Here is an 18,768-nt window from a genome sequence, read left to right as displayed (position 1 = left end):
TGGACCCCATAGCAGATAGTTTGTGTGGTTTATAGGGACAGTGAGGAAAGCAAGCTCTGGGATCATAGACAGGGGTAAATCATTTAGATCATCTCCCAAGTCAGATAAACAAGAATAGACATCTCCATGTTGTTTTTAAGGATCTCAGTCCTTTAGTTTAAATGGTCAATAGCCTGTTTTCATCTGTGTGAATATCCCTTAAAAACCTGTTGCTGTTGAGTCGATTCCAACTCATGGCGATCCTGTAGGACAGAGTGGAACTGCCCCATAGGGTTTCCAAGACTGTAATCTTTACGGAGGCAGACTGCCACATCTTTCTCCTATGGAGCAGCTAGTGGGTTCGAACCTCCAACCTTTCGGTTAGCCAGCCGAGTGCTTAACCACTGTGCCACTAGGGCTCCTCAAATATCCTTTGAGTATATAATGTTTTTCTTATCCTAATTTTACAAATAAGCCAAAATAGGTATTTTTCATTTCCTTATACAGATTATATATTTTTAGAAGCAGTCTAAAATTAGAATCTGATGAGAAGAGTTTTTGAAGGTTCATGTGTGTGTATATAAGTATATGTATGCATATGCATATATACACACATACATATACATGTTATATCTCCATGTTCTTCTGAAACGCAATTTCATCTTCCAGAAGACAACAAAGCTTTGTTGTCTTCTGGAAGATGAAATTGCGTTTCAGAAGAACATGGAGATATGTTTCCTATCTACACTGTCCCCAGATTCCCCCTCATCCTGTTTAGATATATTTTATTCATAGTGGGGAACTAGTAAAGTGATTTAGGCTGACACATTATCACAAGGATGGAGTTCTCTGTGCAAACCTCCAAAACCTGGCTGTTGCTCAATAGAAGCTCAGAACTAACTGAAAGAGTTAGGCATATAGGAAGGACAGGAAGGGAGACGTGACCATTTTTGCCGAAGTCAGAGCTCCAAAGAGAGATGGAGGGCTAATAAGAAAGTTTTAAAAAGAGGGATTTAAGCAGGATCATTAAGGATCCTGAAATCAGAAAATTGAATGAGAACGACAGTAGGAAGATTAAAACTGAAAGGATGTCTGGGTAGTAGTAAGGACCTAAAAGTTTTCTGTCTCCCCACAGTCCAGCTCTGTTTTAGGTAAAAGAGGAGGCTCCGAGGAAACGTTGCATGTAACAGAAAGGAAAGTTAATAAGAGAAGTCTGAGGAAAAGCAGGAGCTTTTACTATCTTTACTTTCATCTTTGTAGAAAAGATCAAATGCAAACATATTAATTTCTCATTTTTCTGAAAGATTCAAACAATAGAAGCAAGTAATTTTGGCTATTTAGAAACATAGAAAATATTAAGATCAGCTGGGCATGATGTATCTTGGGATGAAGTTGAGGGACTGGGTGAATAAGACGGTCCTATTACCATTATTTTTGAGAAGCTACAAGGACTAGAGAAGACATTAAGGTTAGCAAAGAACAAACATTGTCTTCCCCTTCTAAAAGGGAAAAAATGGTGGTTGTTGTTAGTTGCTGTTGAGTTGGTTCCGACTCATGACCATCTTATGTTTAACAGAATGAAACATTGCCCAGTCCTGTGCCAGGAAGAAAGGTGGATCCTAGTAATTAATTAACGGTTGGTGGGTTTACTATTGATATCTTACAAGCAGCAATAATGATGCACGCTTAGAGTTCTAAGCATTGTGTAACTTAATCAGCTCATATAGGAGGAGGCAGAAGCTCTACAAGCCTGAGTGAATAAGGATTTGCTGCTGACAGCTGGTAAGAGAAATGAAATTAATTGGAATAAGCAGGAAAGTGGTAAGATGCAGGCGGTGGGTGTGGATTCAGTAAAGCAAAATGTGTTATTGTGTTAAACCTAGCACTCTCCAGATAAAGCAAAGTAGATAGGGAGAAATAAGCCATCACATTGCTAGAGAGGTGTTCTCTGTGTGAGTAATGGATATTTTATTAGAATGTCCCAAAGTTTCACTGACATAATTCCGTGCCCAATGTGCACACACTGTACATTTTCTATATTGATTCTGTGTATTTACCAGCCTTCTAAGTCACTTCTTAGGTAACTTGATATCCTAATGTTCTTTGGTCACTGGAAAATTCTCATTTCCATGCAGGAGACCTGGGTTGAATTCCGACCAATGCACCTCATGCACAGCCACCACCTATCTGTCATTGGAGGCATTTGTGTTGCTACAGTGCTGAACAGGTTTCAGTGGAGCTTCCAGACTTAGACAGACTAGGAAGAAGGACCTGACGATCTGCTTCCCAAAATCAGCCAGTGAAAACCCTGTGGATACCAATGTTCCAATCCCATTGTGCATGGGGTCACCATGAGTCAATGGCCAACTCCACAGGAGCTAACAACAGCAGTAATAAATTAGTAAGTTAGTGCTCTGCTGTGTTCGTGGGCTTAACAGAATTTAATTTGCGTGACAAACTATTTCTTAAGGACCAGCTACTAAATATTTTATGCTTTGGGAGCTAAGAGGCAAAACTGAGGATATTATGTAGCCACTATGAGTTAGAATTAACTTGAAGACAATAAGCATGGGCACCTGTAAATATTTAAAAAGTAACCATTTATCAGTGTAAAAACTATTCTTAGTTTATATGGTATAACAGATCAGGCAGCTGGCTAGATTTGGCTTACCTGCTGTAGTTTGCTGACTCCTGATCTAGAGGCTTGTAGTCTCTGGATCTAGTGAAAACATCTAGATTTTGGACCTGATAGACTAGTGTGTGGAACATGGCAGTTGAACTAAAAGCTACCCATGAGACCCTGCCTGTAAGCAACTGTCCTTCAGTGTCAGTGGCCCCTATCGATCTACCCTCCATACCATGACAATTCTCAGATAAAGCTCCACTTTGTTTGAAGGCAGCCAGAAAAACATGAAATAACAGGAAACCACTTCTGTCGGATAAGTCTAGTTTCCTGTGATGTTATTGGGAAAGTGATAAATGTATTTCTTGGTTGTTTACAGGAAGCCTTTTGATATTGGTGGAAAGTACGTTTTCATTGGATGAACAGGAAAGGCCATGTGGCTGGAAGGTATCATATTAAGGTATCACCTAAGTTCCTCAAAAAGTTAAACATAGGGCTTCTATATAACCCACCAATTCCACTCCTAGGTATATATCCAGTAGAATTGAAAACATATGTCCTGACAAAAACATATGAATGAATGTTCACAACATTATTCGTAATAGCCAAAAGAGGAAACAACCAAAATGTCTATTAACTGATGAATTATGATTGCAGTATTCCTTATAAAGTAATATTATTCAGTCATAAAAAGGAATTAAGTACTGATGCATGCTACAACATGGATGAACCTTGAAAATATGCTAAGTGAAAGAAGCCAGACACAAAAAGTCCACACATTATATGATTCCATTTATATGAAGTGTCCAGAATAGGCAAATCTAGAGATAGAAAGTAGATTAGTAGTTTCCAGGGATTAGAAGAAGGGGAGAATTAGGAGTGAATGCGCCACCTGGAGCCCTGATGACATAGTGCTTAAGAGCTCGGCTGCTAACCAAAAGGTTGGCAGCTCAAATCCACCAGCTGCTCCTTGGAAACCCTTTGGGCCAGTTCTACTCTGCCCTATAGGATCACTGTGAGTCGAAACTGCCTTGATAGCACCTAACTACCACAACAGATATTGTTAGAAGCTCAGTTAGCAATATGAAAACTGTGTGGAGGAAAACCTTTGAGAGTGAAGGATTATGTAGATGTAGTTCAGAGTCCCCAGTGGGCAGCCTTTAGTGCCAGAGAAAGAGATTTTAATCTCAAGCGCCCAAGATTTCATAACAAACTAAAATATTCAAGGATATTTCTGGGTGTTGAGAATATCTGAATTCAAGATGTTGTTGTTGCTAGTTGCCATTGAGTTGATTCTGACTTATGATGACTCCATGTGTGTAGAGTAGAACTGCTCCATAGGATTTTCAAGGCTGTGACCTTTCAGAAGCAGATAACCAGGCCTTACTTTCGAGGTGCTGCTGGGTGGGTTCTAAATGCCAACCTTCCAGCTAGTAGTTGAGTGCTTAACCATTTGCACCACTAAAAAAAAAAAAAGACTGCTGTCAAGTTGATTCTGACTCATAGTGACCCCATAGGGTTTCTGAGGCTGTAAATCTCTGCAAAAGCAGACTGCCACATCTTTCTCCTGTGGAGCCACTGGTGGTTTCGAACTGCCGACCTTTTCGGTTAGCAGTCAAATGCTTTAACCACTGCACCACTGGGGCTTATTCATACAGGGGAAGTAGTAGTTAATACATGGCAAAGTAGGAGGATAACCTTTCTTCTCTAATAGGTAATTGCAATATGATTATATTTCAGTAATTCTTCTGATAGGCAAAGTTTAAAACCATGAAATAGATGGATAAATGAATGAATAAACACACATATTCATATGTTGTCTGCATTCACTCAAAATATGTGTGTAATATTTAAACAGTCTAATTTTGAGCTTCTTATTCATAAAGCAGATATTCATTAAAAAAAAAAAATCCTTAGCCCTCTTTGCACTTCACAAGTTTGCTCTTTGAGGTTTCTAGTCTTTTAACTAAATGAAAACATTTTAATCAAACAGTGTTTGCTTTTGCAAAAAAGAAACCCATTATCGTTATTTAAAAATTCCTGTATCCTAGAAACAGATTTAAAAGCTTTGATAAAAATAATAAAAGCATCATTAGGGGAAATGAGGGAGGGTGGTTGGGGTGCTATTGATGGCTTCTGTGCTCCTTGGGTGGGATTGAGTGCTTTTCCCTAACAGGGTCTGGAGCCACACACACCGGGCAGTTGTGCTCCTGTTGGTAGTGAATACCAATTAATGGTTACAGGTGCATTTCATGATTGCAGCCTCCTGACTCTGGTCCAGCAGAAGCCAGAGGTCTTCCTCCCATGCATTCCACTCACATTCCACGAAGTAGCCGTTTGAAGCAGGCATCTGCTTTACTTCAGTGGGGTTACAGAATATTTCAAACAACAGAATCTTTTGATTTATGTATTTTTTCTTCCTGTACTCATCAATTAAAAATATTCGTCTTTTGTTATTCAGTTAGATACTTTTTGCTGTAACTTTTTTAAAAATTGTAACTCTCTAGATATTTCATGAAAATAAAGGATGATTTAAGTGTGCTATTGTTTGTTTTTATAGAGGGAGGGACATATATTTTTGTTATCAGTGCTTCTTTGCCCTATTTAACATTTTCTTCCTTCTAACATTTTCTTCATTGCAGAATAAATAACAAAAGTGGTTGTTGTTGTTGTTACATGCCACCAAGTTGGTTCCGGCTCATAGTGACCCCATACACAACAGAACTAAACACTGCCCGGTCATTGCCCTCACAATCATTGTTATGTTTGAGCCCATCGTTGCAGCATTGTGTCAGTCCATCTCATTGAGGATCTTCCTCTTTTTCACTGACCTTCTACTCTACTGAGCGTGGTGTCCTTCTCCAGGGACTGGTCCCTCCTGATAATATGTCCAAAGAAAGCAAGACGAAATCTCACTATCCTCACTTCTAAGAACATTCCCCCACGTGTCTGTCAGTTTGTCGTACTGTGGGAGCTTGCATGTTGCTGTGATGCTGGAAGCTATGCCACTGGTATTCAGATATCATCAGGGTCAACCATGGCAGACAGGTTTCAGCTGAGACTAGGAAGAAGGACCTGGAAGTCTACTTCTGAAAAGAATTAGCCAGTGAAAACCTTATGAATAACAGTGAAACATTGTCTGAGATAGTGCCGAAAGATGAGCCTCCCATATTAAAGGCACTCAAAAGACAACTGGGGAAGAGCAGCCTCCACAAAGTACAGTTGATCTTAATGACGTGGAGGGAGTCAAGCTTTCAGGACCTTCATTTGCTGATGTGGCACGACTCAAAATGAGAAGAAACAGCTGCAAACATCCATTAATACTCGGAACGTGGAATGTATGAAGTATGAATTAGGGAAAATTGGAAATCATCAAAAATGAAATGGAGCTCGTAAACATCAATATCCTAGGCATTAGTGAGCTGAAACGGACTGGTATTGGCCATTTTGAATTGGACACTCATATGAATTCCTATGCTGGGAATGACAACGTAAAGAGGAATATTGTTGCATTCATAGTCAAAAGGAACATTTCAAGATCTATCCTGAAGTACAGTGGTGTCAGTGATAGGATAATATCCATATGCATACAAGGAAGACCAGTTAATAAGACTATTATTCAAATTTACGCACTGAGCACTAAGGCCAAAGAGGAAGAAACTGAAGATTTTTACCAGCTTCTGCAGTCTGAAATTGATCGAACATGCAGTTAGGGTGCATTGATAATTACTGGTGATTGGAATGTGAAAGTTGGAAACCAGAAGAAGGATCGGTAGTTGGAAAATATGGCCTTGGCGATAGAAGTGATGCCGGAGATCACATGATAGAATTTTGCAAGACCAACGACTTCTTCATTGCAAATACCTTTTTTCACCTACGTAAATAGTGACTATACGCATGGACCTCGCCAGATACAAGAATGTGTAGGAATCAGATTCCTGTGTAGGAATCAAATTCCTATGTAGGAATCAAATTGACTACATCTGTGGAAAGAAACGATGGAAAAGCTTAATATCTTCAGTCAGAACAAAGCCAGGGGCCGGCTGCAGAACAGAGCATCAATTGCTTATATGCAAGTTCAAGTTGAAACTGAAGAAAATTAGAACAAGTCCAAGAGAGCCAAAGTACGACCTTGTGTATGTCCCACCTGAATTTAGAGACCATCTTAAGAGTAGATCTGACACATTGAACACTAATGACCGAAGACCAGACAAGTTGTGGAATGACATCAAGGACATCATACATGAAGAAAGCGAGAGGTCATTAAAAAGACAGGAAAGAAGGAAAAGACCGAAATGGATGTCAGAAGAGACTCTGAAACTTGCTCTTGAACACTGAGTAGCTAAGCAAAATAAACAAATGATGAAGTAAAAGAACTGAATAGAAGATTTCAAAGGGTGGCATGAAAACACAAAGTGAAGTATTATAATGCTGTGTGCAAAGAGCTAGAGATAGAAAACCAAAAGGGAAAAACACGCTTGGCATTTCTCAAGCTGGAAGAACTGAAGAAAAAAATCAAGCCTCGAGTTGCAATACTGAAGGATTCTACGGGGAAAATTTTAAATGACCTAGGGAGCAACAAAAGAAAATGGAAGGAATACATAGAGTCATTGTACCAAAAAGAATTGGTCGACATTCAGCCATTTCAAGAGGTAGCATATGATCAGGGAACTGATGGTACTGAAGGAAGAAGTCCAAGCTGCGCTAAAGGTATTGGCAAAAAACAAGGCTCCAGGAATTGATGGAATATCAATTGAGATGTTTCAACAAATGGATGCTGCGCTGGAAGTGCTCACTTGTCTATGCCAAGAAATTTGGAAGACAACTACCTGACCAACAGACTGGAAGATATCCATATTTATGCCTATTCCCAAGAAAGGTGATCCAACTGAATGCGGAAATTATCGAACATTATCATTAATATCATATGCAAGTAAAATTTTGCTGAAGATCATTCAAAAGCAGCTGCAGCAGTATATGACAGGGAACTGCGAGAAATTTAGGCCGGATTCAGAAGAAGACATGGAACCAGGGATATCATTGCTGATGTCAGAGGGATCCTGGCTGGAAGCAGAGAATACCAGAAGGATGTTTACTTCTGTTTTATTGACTATGCAAAGGAATTTGACTATGTGGATCATAACAAATTATGGATAACATTGCAAAGAATGGGAATTCCAGGACATTTAATTGTGCTTGTGCTGAACCCATACACAGATGAAGAGGCAGTTGTTTGAACAGAACAAGAGAATACTGCATGGTTTAAAGTCAGGAAAGGTGTGTGTCAGGGTTGCATCCTTTCACCATACCTATTCAGTCTGTACGCTGAGCAAATAATCTGAGAAGCTGGACTGTATGAAGAAGAACCTGGCATTAAGATTGGAGGAAGACTCATGAACATCCTGCATTATGCAGATGACACAACCTTGCTTGCTCAAAGTGAAGAGGACTTGAAGCCCTTACTGATGAAGATCAAAGACCACAGCCTTCAGTATGGATTACACCTCAACATAAAGAAAATAGAAATCCTCACAACTGAACCAGTAAGTAACATCATGATAAATGGAGAAAAGATTGAAGTTGTCAGGGATTTCGTTTTACTTGGATCCACAATCAACAGCCATGGAAGCAGCAGTCAGGAAAACAAAAGATGCATTTCATTGGACAAATCTGCCGCAAAAGACCTCTTTAAAGTGTTGAAAAGCAAAGATGTCACCTTGAAGACTTTGAATTGTGGTGTTGGGGAAGAATATTGAATATACCATGGCCTGCCAAAAGAACGAACAGGTCTGTCTTGGAAGAAGTGAAACCATAATCCTCATTAGAAGCAAGGATGGCAAGACTACGTCTTACATACTTTGGACATGTTGTCAGGAGGGATCAGTCCCTGGAGAAGAGCATTATGCTTGGTAAAGTAGAGGGTCAGCGAAAAAGAGGAAGACCCTCAATGAGATGGATTGACACAGTGGCTGCAACAGTGGGCTTAAGCATAACAATGATTGTAAGCATGGCGCAGGACCGGGCAGTGTTTCCTTCTTCGGTACATAGGGTTGCTATGAGTCAGAACCAGCTTGATGGCACCCAACAGCAACAACAACAAGGAGCATTCTGACTATACTTCTTCCAAGACAGATTTGTTCATTCTTCTGGTAGTCCCTGGCATATTCAGTATTCTTCGGCAACATCATAATTCAAATGCGTTAATTTTTCTTCTATCTTCCTTATTCATTGTCCAGCTTTTGTGTACATGGGAGGCGACTGAAAATACCGTGGCTTGGGTAAGGTTCAGCTTAGTCCTCAAGTTGACATCTTTGCCTTTTAACACTTTAAAGAAATCTTTTGCAGCAAATTTGCCCAATGCAATGTATAGTTTGATTTCTTGACTCCTGCTTCCATGGACGTTGATTATGGATCCAAGTAAGAGGGAGTCCTTGACAACATTTATCTTTTCTGTTTATCATGATGTTTCTTATTGGTCCAGTGAGGATTTTTGTTTTCTTTATGTTGAGGTGTAATTCATACTGAAGGCTGTGGTCTTTGATCTTCATCAGTAAGTGCTTCAAGTCCTCTTCACTTTGAACAAGCAAGGTTGTGTCATCTGCATAATGCAACTTGTTAGTGAGTCTTCTTTCAACCCTGATGCCTCGTTCTTCTTCATATAGTCCAGCTTCTCGGATTATTTGCTCAGCATACAGGCTGAATAGCTATGATGAAAGGCTACAACCCTGACGTACACCTTTCCTGATTTTAAACTATACAGTATTCCCTTGTTCTGTTTACGCAACTGCCTCTTGATCTGTGTACAGATTTCTCATGAGCACAATTAAATGTTCTGGAATTCCCATTCTTTGCAATGTTATCTATAATTTGTTATGATCCACATAGTCGAATGCTTTTGCATAGTCAGTAAAACACAGATAAACATCTTTCTGGTATTTTCTGCTTTCAACCAAGATACATTTGACGTCAGCAATGATATCTTTCGTTCCACGTCCTCTTCTGAGTCTGGCTTGAGTTTCTGACAATTCCCTGTCAATGTACTTCTGCAACCATTTTTAAATTATCGTCAGCATGATTTTACTTGCGTGTGATATTAATGATATTGTTCAATGTTTTCCACATTCCTTTTGATCACCTTTCTTTGGAATGGACACAAATACGGATCTCTTCCGGTCAGTTGACCAGGAAGCTGTCTTTCAAATTTCTTGGCATAGACCAGTGAGGACTTCCAGCATTGTACCCATTTGTGGAAACATCTCAGTTGGTATTCCATCAATTCCTGGGGCCTTGTTTTTTGCCAGTGCTTTCAGTGCAGCTTGGCCTTCTTCCTTCAGTACTATCGGTTCTTTATCATATGCTACCTCCTGAAATGGTTGAACGTCGACCAGTTCTTTTTGGTATAGTGACTCTGTATTCCTTCTGTCTTCGTTTGATGCTTCCTTTGTCATTTAATGTTTTCCCCGTGGACTTCTTCACTATTGCAACTTGAGGCTTGAATTTTCTCTTCAGTTCTTTCAGCTTGAGAAATGCTGAGCATGTTCTTCCCTTTTGCTTTTCTAACTCCAGGTCTTTGCAGATTTCATTGTAATACTTTACTTTGTCTTCTCAAGCCAGTCTTTGAAATCTTCTGTTCAGCTTTTGCATCATCATTTATTCCTTTTAACTTAGCTACTCTACATTCAAGTTTCAGAGTCTCTTTTTACATCATTTTGGTCTTTTGTCAGTTTTTCGTCTGTTAGTTTGTGGTGCTGTGGTGGCTTTTGTGTTGCTGTGATGCTGGAAGTTATGCCACCAGTATTTCAAATACCAGGAGGGTCACCCATGATGGACAGATTTCAGCAGGAATTTCCAGACTAAGACAGACTGGAAGAAAGACCTGGTGATCTACTTCTGAAAAAATTGGCTAGTGAAAACTTTATGGATAACAGCGGAACGTTGTCTGATACAGTGCTGGAGGATGAGCCCCTCAGATTGGAAGACACTCAGAATACAACTGGGGAAGAGCTGCCTCCTCAAAGTAGAGTCGACCTTAATGATGTGGATGGAGTAAAGCTTTCAGGACCTTCTTTTGCTGATGTGGCACAACTTAAAATGAGAAGAAAAAGCTGCAAACATCCATTAGAAACTGGAATGTGGAATGTACAAAGTGTGAATCAAGGAAAATGAGAAGTCAGAAATGAAATGGAATGCATATAAAGATTGATATGGTAGGCATTAGTGAGCTGAAATGGACTGGTATTGGCCATTTTGAATCAGACAATCATAAGTTCTGTTATGCCAGGAATGAGAAATTGAATAGGAATGGCTTCGCATTCATTGTCAGGAAGAACATTTCAAGATCTATGGTGAAGTGTATCACTGTCAGTGATAGGATAATATCCATATGCCTACAAGGAAGACTAGTTAATACAACTCTTACTTAAATTTATGTACCTACCACTAATGCCAAAGATGAAGAAATTGAAGATTTTTACCAACTTCTGCAGTCTGAAATTGACCAAACATGCAATCAAGATGCAATGATAATTACTGGTGGTTTGAATGCGAAAGTTGGAAACAAAGAAGAAGGATTGGTATTTGGAAAATATGACTTGGGTGATAGAAACAATGCCAGAGATCGCATGATAGAATTTTGTAAGACAAATGACTTCTTCATTGCAGATACCTTTTTTCAACAACATGAATGGTAACTATACATGTGGACCTCGCCAGATGGAATACACAGGAATCAAATTTACTATATCCATGGAACGAGACAATGGAGAAGCTCAATATCATCAGTCAGAATAAGGCCAGGGGCCGACTGCAGAACAGAACACCAGTTGCTCATATGCAAGTTGAAGTTGAAGCTGAAAAAAATTTTAAAAAGTCCATGAGAGCCGAAGTTTGACCTTAAGTATATCCCACCTGAATTTAGAGGCCATCTGAAGAATAGATTTGATGCATTGAACACTAATGACTGAAGACCAGATGAGTTGTGGGATGACATCAAGGATATCATACATGAAAAAAGCAAAAGGTCATTAAAAAGAAAAGAAAAAAGACCAAAATGGATGTGAGAAGAGACTCTGAAACTTGTTCTTGAACAAAAGTCGTAAATAGTATTATTTACTCGTAATTCTTTCCTCATTCCCCTCTTGCCGTGCCTTCCCTGTTGGTATAGTGGACTTCAGCACCCCATTGACATTGGGCTTTGTCATATGACTTGCTTTGACCAGTGGAGTGTAGGTGGAAGCGACAGTGTGCCAGTTGTATGTGGACGCTTTAAGAGGCTTTCCCTCTTCCTTATCCCACCATGAGAAAGGTTTGCCCTGGTCTGCTGGCATGCCAACTCTCCTCAGTTCTACTGCTTTTCTTAAATCTTCTGCCTTGCTGAAATGTTAATCTGTTTTTAGGAAAATTGGGACAAGCCAGTTATCAGTAGAACAGATGACACTGCTTTAATCAGACAGAATACATATAGATCTGAATGCTATTCTGGGTGACTTCACCCGCTGGCCACAGAGGATTGGAAGAGTTAGGCACTTTATCCAAGAAAAACCAACCTGTGGTTGGCTAGCTGCCAAGGAGGTGGCCTGGTAGAAGAGCTTTCCCCCAAAGGAATGAGATTAATCAGAGTTTCTCTTAAGGAATTTGTAATTTGAAGTTGAGCAGTGAGTAACTGGGATAGAAATGGAGCAATACCAACACAAGAAGCAGAAGCAGTCAGAGGGAAGCTTTCTGTCACATTAACATTGAGGTACAGGAATGAACTGCAATAGCATTTACTGAAAAGGGGTGGGGATGGAGCAACATGATACCCGGCTGCTGAAAATACTGTGGATTCTTAACATCTTTCCCGTACTGAAGAATGCCCTAGTCTCCATGAGGTCTGGCTGTATGGCTGGCTGTTCCTGAGTTTCTTGAGACTTCTGTCTTCCTTACTGCTGCACACAACCTTACTATAAAATCTCATCACTTGAGATCATGTGCCCCTCCTCCGCTGTTTTATAGGCAAAAGACCCTGACTAACACATACTCTCTATACTTTTCTCTCACAGCTGCATTCTCTGATAATTCAGACCACCAAAGGTTGCCTTCTAGCAAGGGAAAAACCAGCTGCTTTACTTCTTTTTTTTCACCCCCTCTGTAGCTCCTACTCCTGTCCACACCCCTCACTTCTAAGGTAGAGTGGGATGAGTTGGCAGGTGGAGAAAGTGAGTGGGTCAGGCCCATCAGTTTCCTGAGACCACTGGAACACTTAGGGAATTATTCTGCCTGGCCTGGGATTCAGAGGGCCTGATGTGGGATTGTATTCATGTCTGAGTTCCCATTTGGACTTGTAACAGAAATATTCTCAGGTAGGTCTCAGGGTTTCCTGTTCACGTGAATGGAGGATGTCCAGTTTCAGTTCATTAGTGAGTATGGATGGGAACTTTTTCAGTAGAACTCCTGAAATCCCATCGTGCATCCGATTCATTCATCATCTTTTTTGGTATGGGTTTTCAGGCAAACACAATGAGGTATGTGTGCACCTACACATTAGGCATGCTCTGCCATGCCTTGGCCATGGAAATATAGCAAAATTAAATACCTCCCTTTAAAGGAATCTTAGTGGAGAAAGTGATTCATAATGTTTCTTGTCAGAGATCCCAGTTTCCAAACCACACCTTAACATACCTCTAGAATATATACTCCGAATAAAAAACCTATGGAAGGTACTGTAAATTGTACTCTTGTCTCTGAAGATCAGGTAGTTAGGAACTTTGGAGACGGGCTTATTTGTCCCTACCAAAGAAACAGTAGAGGTTCCATGATCATCATCATCATCTATTTAGCACTTATTGTGTGCCATCCACTGTACTAAGCACTTTATATGTATTAATTCAATGTTACGTTCTAATACTAGTGTATTATTTGAATACTTAAAATGTACCCTAAATTTTATTCATGTAAAATACAGTTATGAACCAAAAATATGAGTTAAAAATTGCCAAAACAGATTTTATTCATTGAAAAGAGTGCCACGTTAGCTCTTTGTATAAGTTACTTTTAAGTGAGTACAAAGTCAGAATTTGATGATAAAATTTTTTTGGCTTTACGGTTATGTGTAGGATTTTTATTAGGACAATAATGTATTTTAAAAATCATTTGTTATCTGAATATAGAGCTACTGGCAAGATTGTTTAGATTAACAAAAATTATTCAAATGCAAAATAAGTCTTTCTAATCAGTAGCTTTCTACTGCTGGTTGAAATCCATTTTGATAGCTTTCAAAGCCAATCAAGTCATATCTGGAAATTACATAGGAACCAAAGTCTGCAGCAGAATCTTTCTTTATTCTGGATATTTCAATGATAAGTATAATAATGAAAGCAGAAATCTCAAGGTGAAATTTTATATCTAGGAGCATGTGTGTAGGTTTTGCTTTATAATGTATCGCGGGGTGAATATCACTACTAGTTTGAGTTTCTCACAGTGGCTCTACCTAGAGTTGACCACATGTAATGATGTCATCTTGCATTTGTGAAGTGTTTTACAACTTGTAAATTACATCCACACAAATGATTTCATATGGCCCCTGCCACAATTTTGTGAGGTAAACAGTGGGTGGTATTATCTGTGTGTGTCTTTTTTCTACTCTAGATTGCAAGATCCTGGAGGGTGGAGCATGTGGGTTGTTTTACAGTATCCTATTGCTGTGAACCTCTGAATATCAGTTTCTTTGTCTATAAAGTAAAAATCTCAACACTCATTCCATAGGATTGTTGTGAGAATGAAGTAAGATGAAGGATATAAGGGATCTAGCATACTGCCAAGCATACCAAAAAAGAAAACCAAACCCGTTGCTGTCAAGTCAATTCCGACTCATAATGACCCTATAGGACAGAGTAGAACTGCCCCATAGGGTTTCCAAGGAGCAGCTGGTGGATTTGAAATGCCCACCTTTTGGTTAGCAGCTATAGCTCTTAACCACTATGCCACCAGGGTTTCCACCAAGCATACAGTAGGTACTAATCTATGTTTGTTTCCCTCCCTTATCATAACCTTCCTAAGTGCTTAGTGTCATAATTTGCATAGCAATGCTCATTAAAAGTGTAGGGAGAGGCAGTGGGGAATTGAGGAAACAACAGGGTTTGCATTAAAATCCCAGCTCCATTTCCTAACAATATAACCTAACCTTGGTCAAGCTTCTGATGAATGACTGCAGTTTTCTCATCTGTGAGATGGGTATGAGTACGCTTTACATGATTGTGGTGTGTATTTGAGCTTTGTAGCTTATAGACAGTCAATACATGATTCTTTGGTCCATCAATCATGCAGACAGTGTTCTGTGCATTTAGAAAGGTCGATAAATTCTACTTTTCTGTTCTCAGAATCAAAGTACAAAGAAAAGCAGAGAAGAAAATGAGTGTGTGTCTGTCTGTGTGTGTGTTTATATTAGTTATTGCTGCATAACAAATTACTCCAAACCTTAGTGGTTTAAAGCAACATTTATTATCTCACAGCTTTTGTGTGTCAGGAATTCACAAGTACCTTAGCTGGTTGGTTCTGGCTCCAGGTCTTTCCTGAAATTGCTGACAGAGTATCAGCAGGGACTAGAGTCATCTGAAGGCTAGACTGGGCTGGAGGATCTGCTTCTAAGATGGCTCACTCACATGGCTGTTGGTAGGAAGCTTCAATTGCTTATTGCATGGGCCTCTCCACAGGTTTCTTGAGTGTCCTCACAGTGTGGGATATGGCTTCCCTCAGAGGGATCCAAGAGATAGAGACAGAGACATAGAGACAGACCAAGACAGAAACTACAGTACCTTTATGATCTAATTTCTAAAGTTGCCCACTGTCACTTCCACTTCATTCTGTCTTTAGACACAAGTCACTAAGACCAGCCCACACTCAAGGAGAAGGGAATTAGGCTTTACTTCCTGAAAAGAGAAGTATCAAAGAATTTGTGGACATTTTAAAATCATCACAGTGTTCAATAGGATGAGGAGACTCAAAAGGAAATGAGGAAGTTGAAAATGAGTAACTGTCATGGATTGAACAGTTTCTCCCCAAAATACCCATCAACTTGGCTAGGTCATGATTCCCAGTATTGTATGACTGTCTACCATTTTGTCATTTGGTATGATTTCCCTGTGTGTTGTGAGTTCTATCATTATGATGTCATAAGATGGATTAGCGGCAGTTATATTGATGAGGTCTACAAGATTAGATAGTGTTTTAAGCCAATCTCTTTTGAGATATAAAACAGAGAAGCAAGCAGAGAGACTAGAGACCTTATACCACCAAGAAAGTAGCACCAGGAGCAGAGCATGTCCTTTGGATCTGAGGTTCCTGAGCTGAGATGCTCCCAGACCAAGGGAAGATTGATGACAAGGACTTTCTTCGAGAGCCAACAGAGAGACAAAGCCTTCCCCTGGAGCTGATGACCTGAATTTGAACTTGTAGCCTACTAGATTGTGAGAGAATAAATTTCTCTTTGTTGAAGCTATCCACTTGTGGTATTTCTGTTACAACAGCACTAGGTAACTAAGACAGTAACCTAGAAAGAATCAGCAAACAACAATGTGCAGTGTACATCGTGAACACATTTTTTATTGGCAGCTAATCATTTTTAAATTTTATTTATCACATTGATACTGGAGCACAGCTAGTTGTAATACCATGACTTTGAGAAAAAGGAAATTTAGTGTGAAATTTTTCTTAATGATGCGATCTATTGATTCTGGCAGTAATCTCTTGGGAGGAGAAATTGGGACCGTATGATGGAGTAATTTAAAAACGGAGCCAGAGAGAAATTAGTACTGAAAGAAAAAGGCAGTAAATGACAGAATCAGATTTCTGCAAGCTTGGATTTCCTGATTCCATAATTCTGAATTACTGTAGAGATTTGAAAGTGTCAATGTTCTGTATAACAAATTGCTTCAACAGATTTTTCTTTCGATTGACTCCTTCCATCAGACTTGAACATTGTTTTGGCAGTTGCAAAAATGTTCATATCTCTCATTTCTTTAGTGTCTTTGAAATAAAATGCTGTTGGATTATAACTTTATTTTTGTTTGCTCTTTTTTTTTTAAATTTTTTTTATTGTTGTAGTTTAAATGAAGTTTACATTTCCAGCTGGTCTCCCATACAAAATTTTATACATACATTGTTATCTGTCCCTAATTTCTCTCCCCATACTATGACAGCACACTCGTCCTTTCTACCCCTGACTCCTCATGTCCATTCAACCACCTCCTAACCCTCTCTGCCTTCCCATCTCACCTCCGGACAGAAACTGCCTGTTTAGTCTCTTGCATATACTTGAGCTAAGAGGCACACTCCTCACGAGTATCACTTTAAGTTCCACAGTCCAGTCCAATCCCTGTCTGAAGAGTTGGCTGTGAAAATTGTTTTATTTCTGGGCTGATAGAGAATCCAGGGGCCATGGTTTCTGGGCTTCCTCCAGTCTCAGTCAGACCATTAAGTCTGGTCTTCTTACTAGAATTTGAGTTCTGCACCCCACCTTTCTCCTGCTCCACCCGGGACTCTCTGTTGTGTTCCCTGTCAGGGAGGTCATTGGTGGTAGCCAGGCACCATCTAGTTCTTCTGGTCTGAGGCCGATGAAGTCTCTGGTTTATGTGGCCCTTTCTGTTTCTTGGATTAATACTTTCCTTGTTGCTTTGGTGTTCTTCATTCTCCTTTACTCCAGGTGGTTGGGACCAATTGAGGCATCTTAGATGGCTACTTGCAAGCTTTTAAGACCTCAGACGCCACTCAGAAAACTAGGATGCAGAACATTTTCTTAATAAGCTTTGTTATGCCAGTTGACCTAGATGTCCCCTGAAAGCATGGTCCCCAGATCCCTACCCCTACTACTCTGTCCCTCAAAGTGTTTGATTGTATTCAGGAAACTTCTTAGCTTTGGTTTAGTCCAGTTGTACTGACTTGCCCTGTAGTGTGTGCTGTCCTTCCCTTCACCTAGGGTAATTCTTATCTGCTATCTAGTTAGTAAATAACCCTCACCCTCCCTCCCCACCCTTGTAACCATCAAAGAATGTTTTCTTCTGTGTTTAAACCTTTTCTTGAGTTCCTATAATAGTAGTCTTATACAATTTTGACCTTCTGTGACTGACTAAATTCACTCAGCATAATGAGTTCCAACTTCCTCCATGTTACAAGATGTTTCACAGCTTCATCGTTGTTCTTTATCGTTGCGTAATATTCCATTGTGTGGATATACCATAATTTGTTTATCCATTTGTCCATTGATGGGCATCTAGATTGCTTCCGTCTTTTTGCTATTGTGAACAGTGCTGCAGTGAACATGGGTGTGCATATATCTATTCGTGTGACAGCTCTTATTTCTCTAGGATATATTCCAAGGAGTGGGATAGCTAGATTGTAGGGTACTTCTATTTCTAGCTTTTTAAGGAAGTGCCAAATCAATTTCCAAAGTGGTTGTACCATTTTACATTCTGACCAACAATATATAAGTGTTCTAGTCTCTCCACAACCTCTCCAGCATTTATTATTTTGTGTTTTTTGGATTAGTACTAACAGGGGTGAGATGATATTATAGTTTTGATCTTCATTTCTCTAATGGCTGATGATCGTGGGCATTTCTTTATGAGTCTGTTAGCTGCCTGATTATGCTCTTTGGTGAAATGCTTGTTCATATCCTTTGCCCATTTTTTAATTGGGTTATTTGTCTTTTTGTTGTTGAGTTTTTGCAGTATCTTGTAGATTTTAGAGATTAGACGCTGATGGGATTTGTCGCAGCCAAAAATTTTTTCTCAGTCTGTAGGTTGTCTTTTTACTCTTTTGGTGAAGTCTTTTGATGTGCATAAGTGTTTGATTTTTAGGAGCTCCCATTTATCTAGTCTCTCTTCTGGTGCTTGTGCATTGTTACTTATGGTTCATATTGTGTTTGTGCCATGTATTAGGGCTCCTAGCGTTGTCCCTCTTTTTTCTTCCATGATCTTTATCGTTTTCGATTTTATATTTATGTCTTTGATTCCATTTTGAGTTAGTTTTTGTGCGTGGTGTGAGGAATGGGTCTTGTTTCAGTATTTTGTATATGGATATCCAGTTATGCCAGCACCATTTGTTAAAGAGACTGTCTTTTCCCCAGTTAACGGGCTTTGGGACTTTGTCAAACATCAGCTGCTCATAGGTGGATGAATTTATCTCTGGATTCT

At 39.5% G+C, this 18,768-nt stretch overlaps 1 protein-coding gene across 15 annotated transcripts in view; it reads left to right on the top strand.

Moving 5' to 3' along the window:
• LTBP1 (latent transforming growth factor beta binding protein 1) overlaps positions 1-18,768 on the top strand; it is a 666,638-nt gene that overhangs the window by 274,868 nt on the left and 373,002 nt on the right. Inside the window, exons 1-2 of one of the 15 annotated variants that reach the window (XM_023736161.1) lie at positions 2,331-2,380; positions 2,982-3,062. The exons of 12 other annotated variants lie outside the window; for them this stretch is intronic. Coding sequence is in view for 1 of the 3 variants with exons in the window: in XM_023736145.1 (XP_023591913.1) it covers positions 3,037-3,049 (13 nt within the window). In the remaining 2 variants the exon portion in view is untranslated. Of the gene's footprint in view, positions 1-2,330; positions 2,381-2,981; positions 3,063-18,768 lie in introns of those variants that run through there. 2 more of the 15 variants (XM_023736145.1, XM_023736158.1) reach the window with 2 other exon arrangements.

The sequence above is a fragment of the Trichechus manatus genome, unplaced genomic scaffold, assembly GCF_000243295.1.
Source record: "Trichechus manatus latirostris isolate Lorelei unplaced genomic scaffold, TriManLat1.0 scaffold00005, whole genome shotgun sequence".
Classification (NCBI taxonomy): domain Eukaryota; kingdom Metazoa; phylum Chordata; class Mammalia; order Sirenia; family Trichechidae; genus Trichechus; species Trichechus manatus.
The sequence above is the reverse complement of the archived record's forward strand: the minus strand, read 5'-3'. Positions and strand labels throughout refer to the sequence as shown.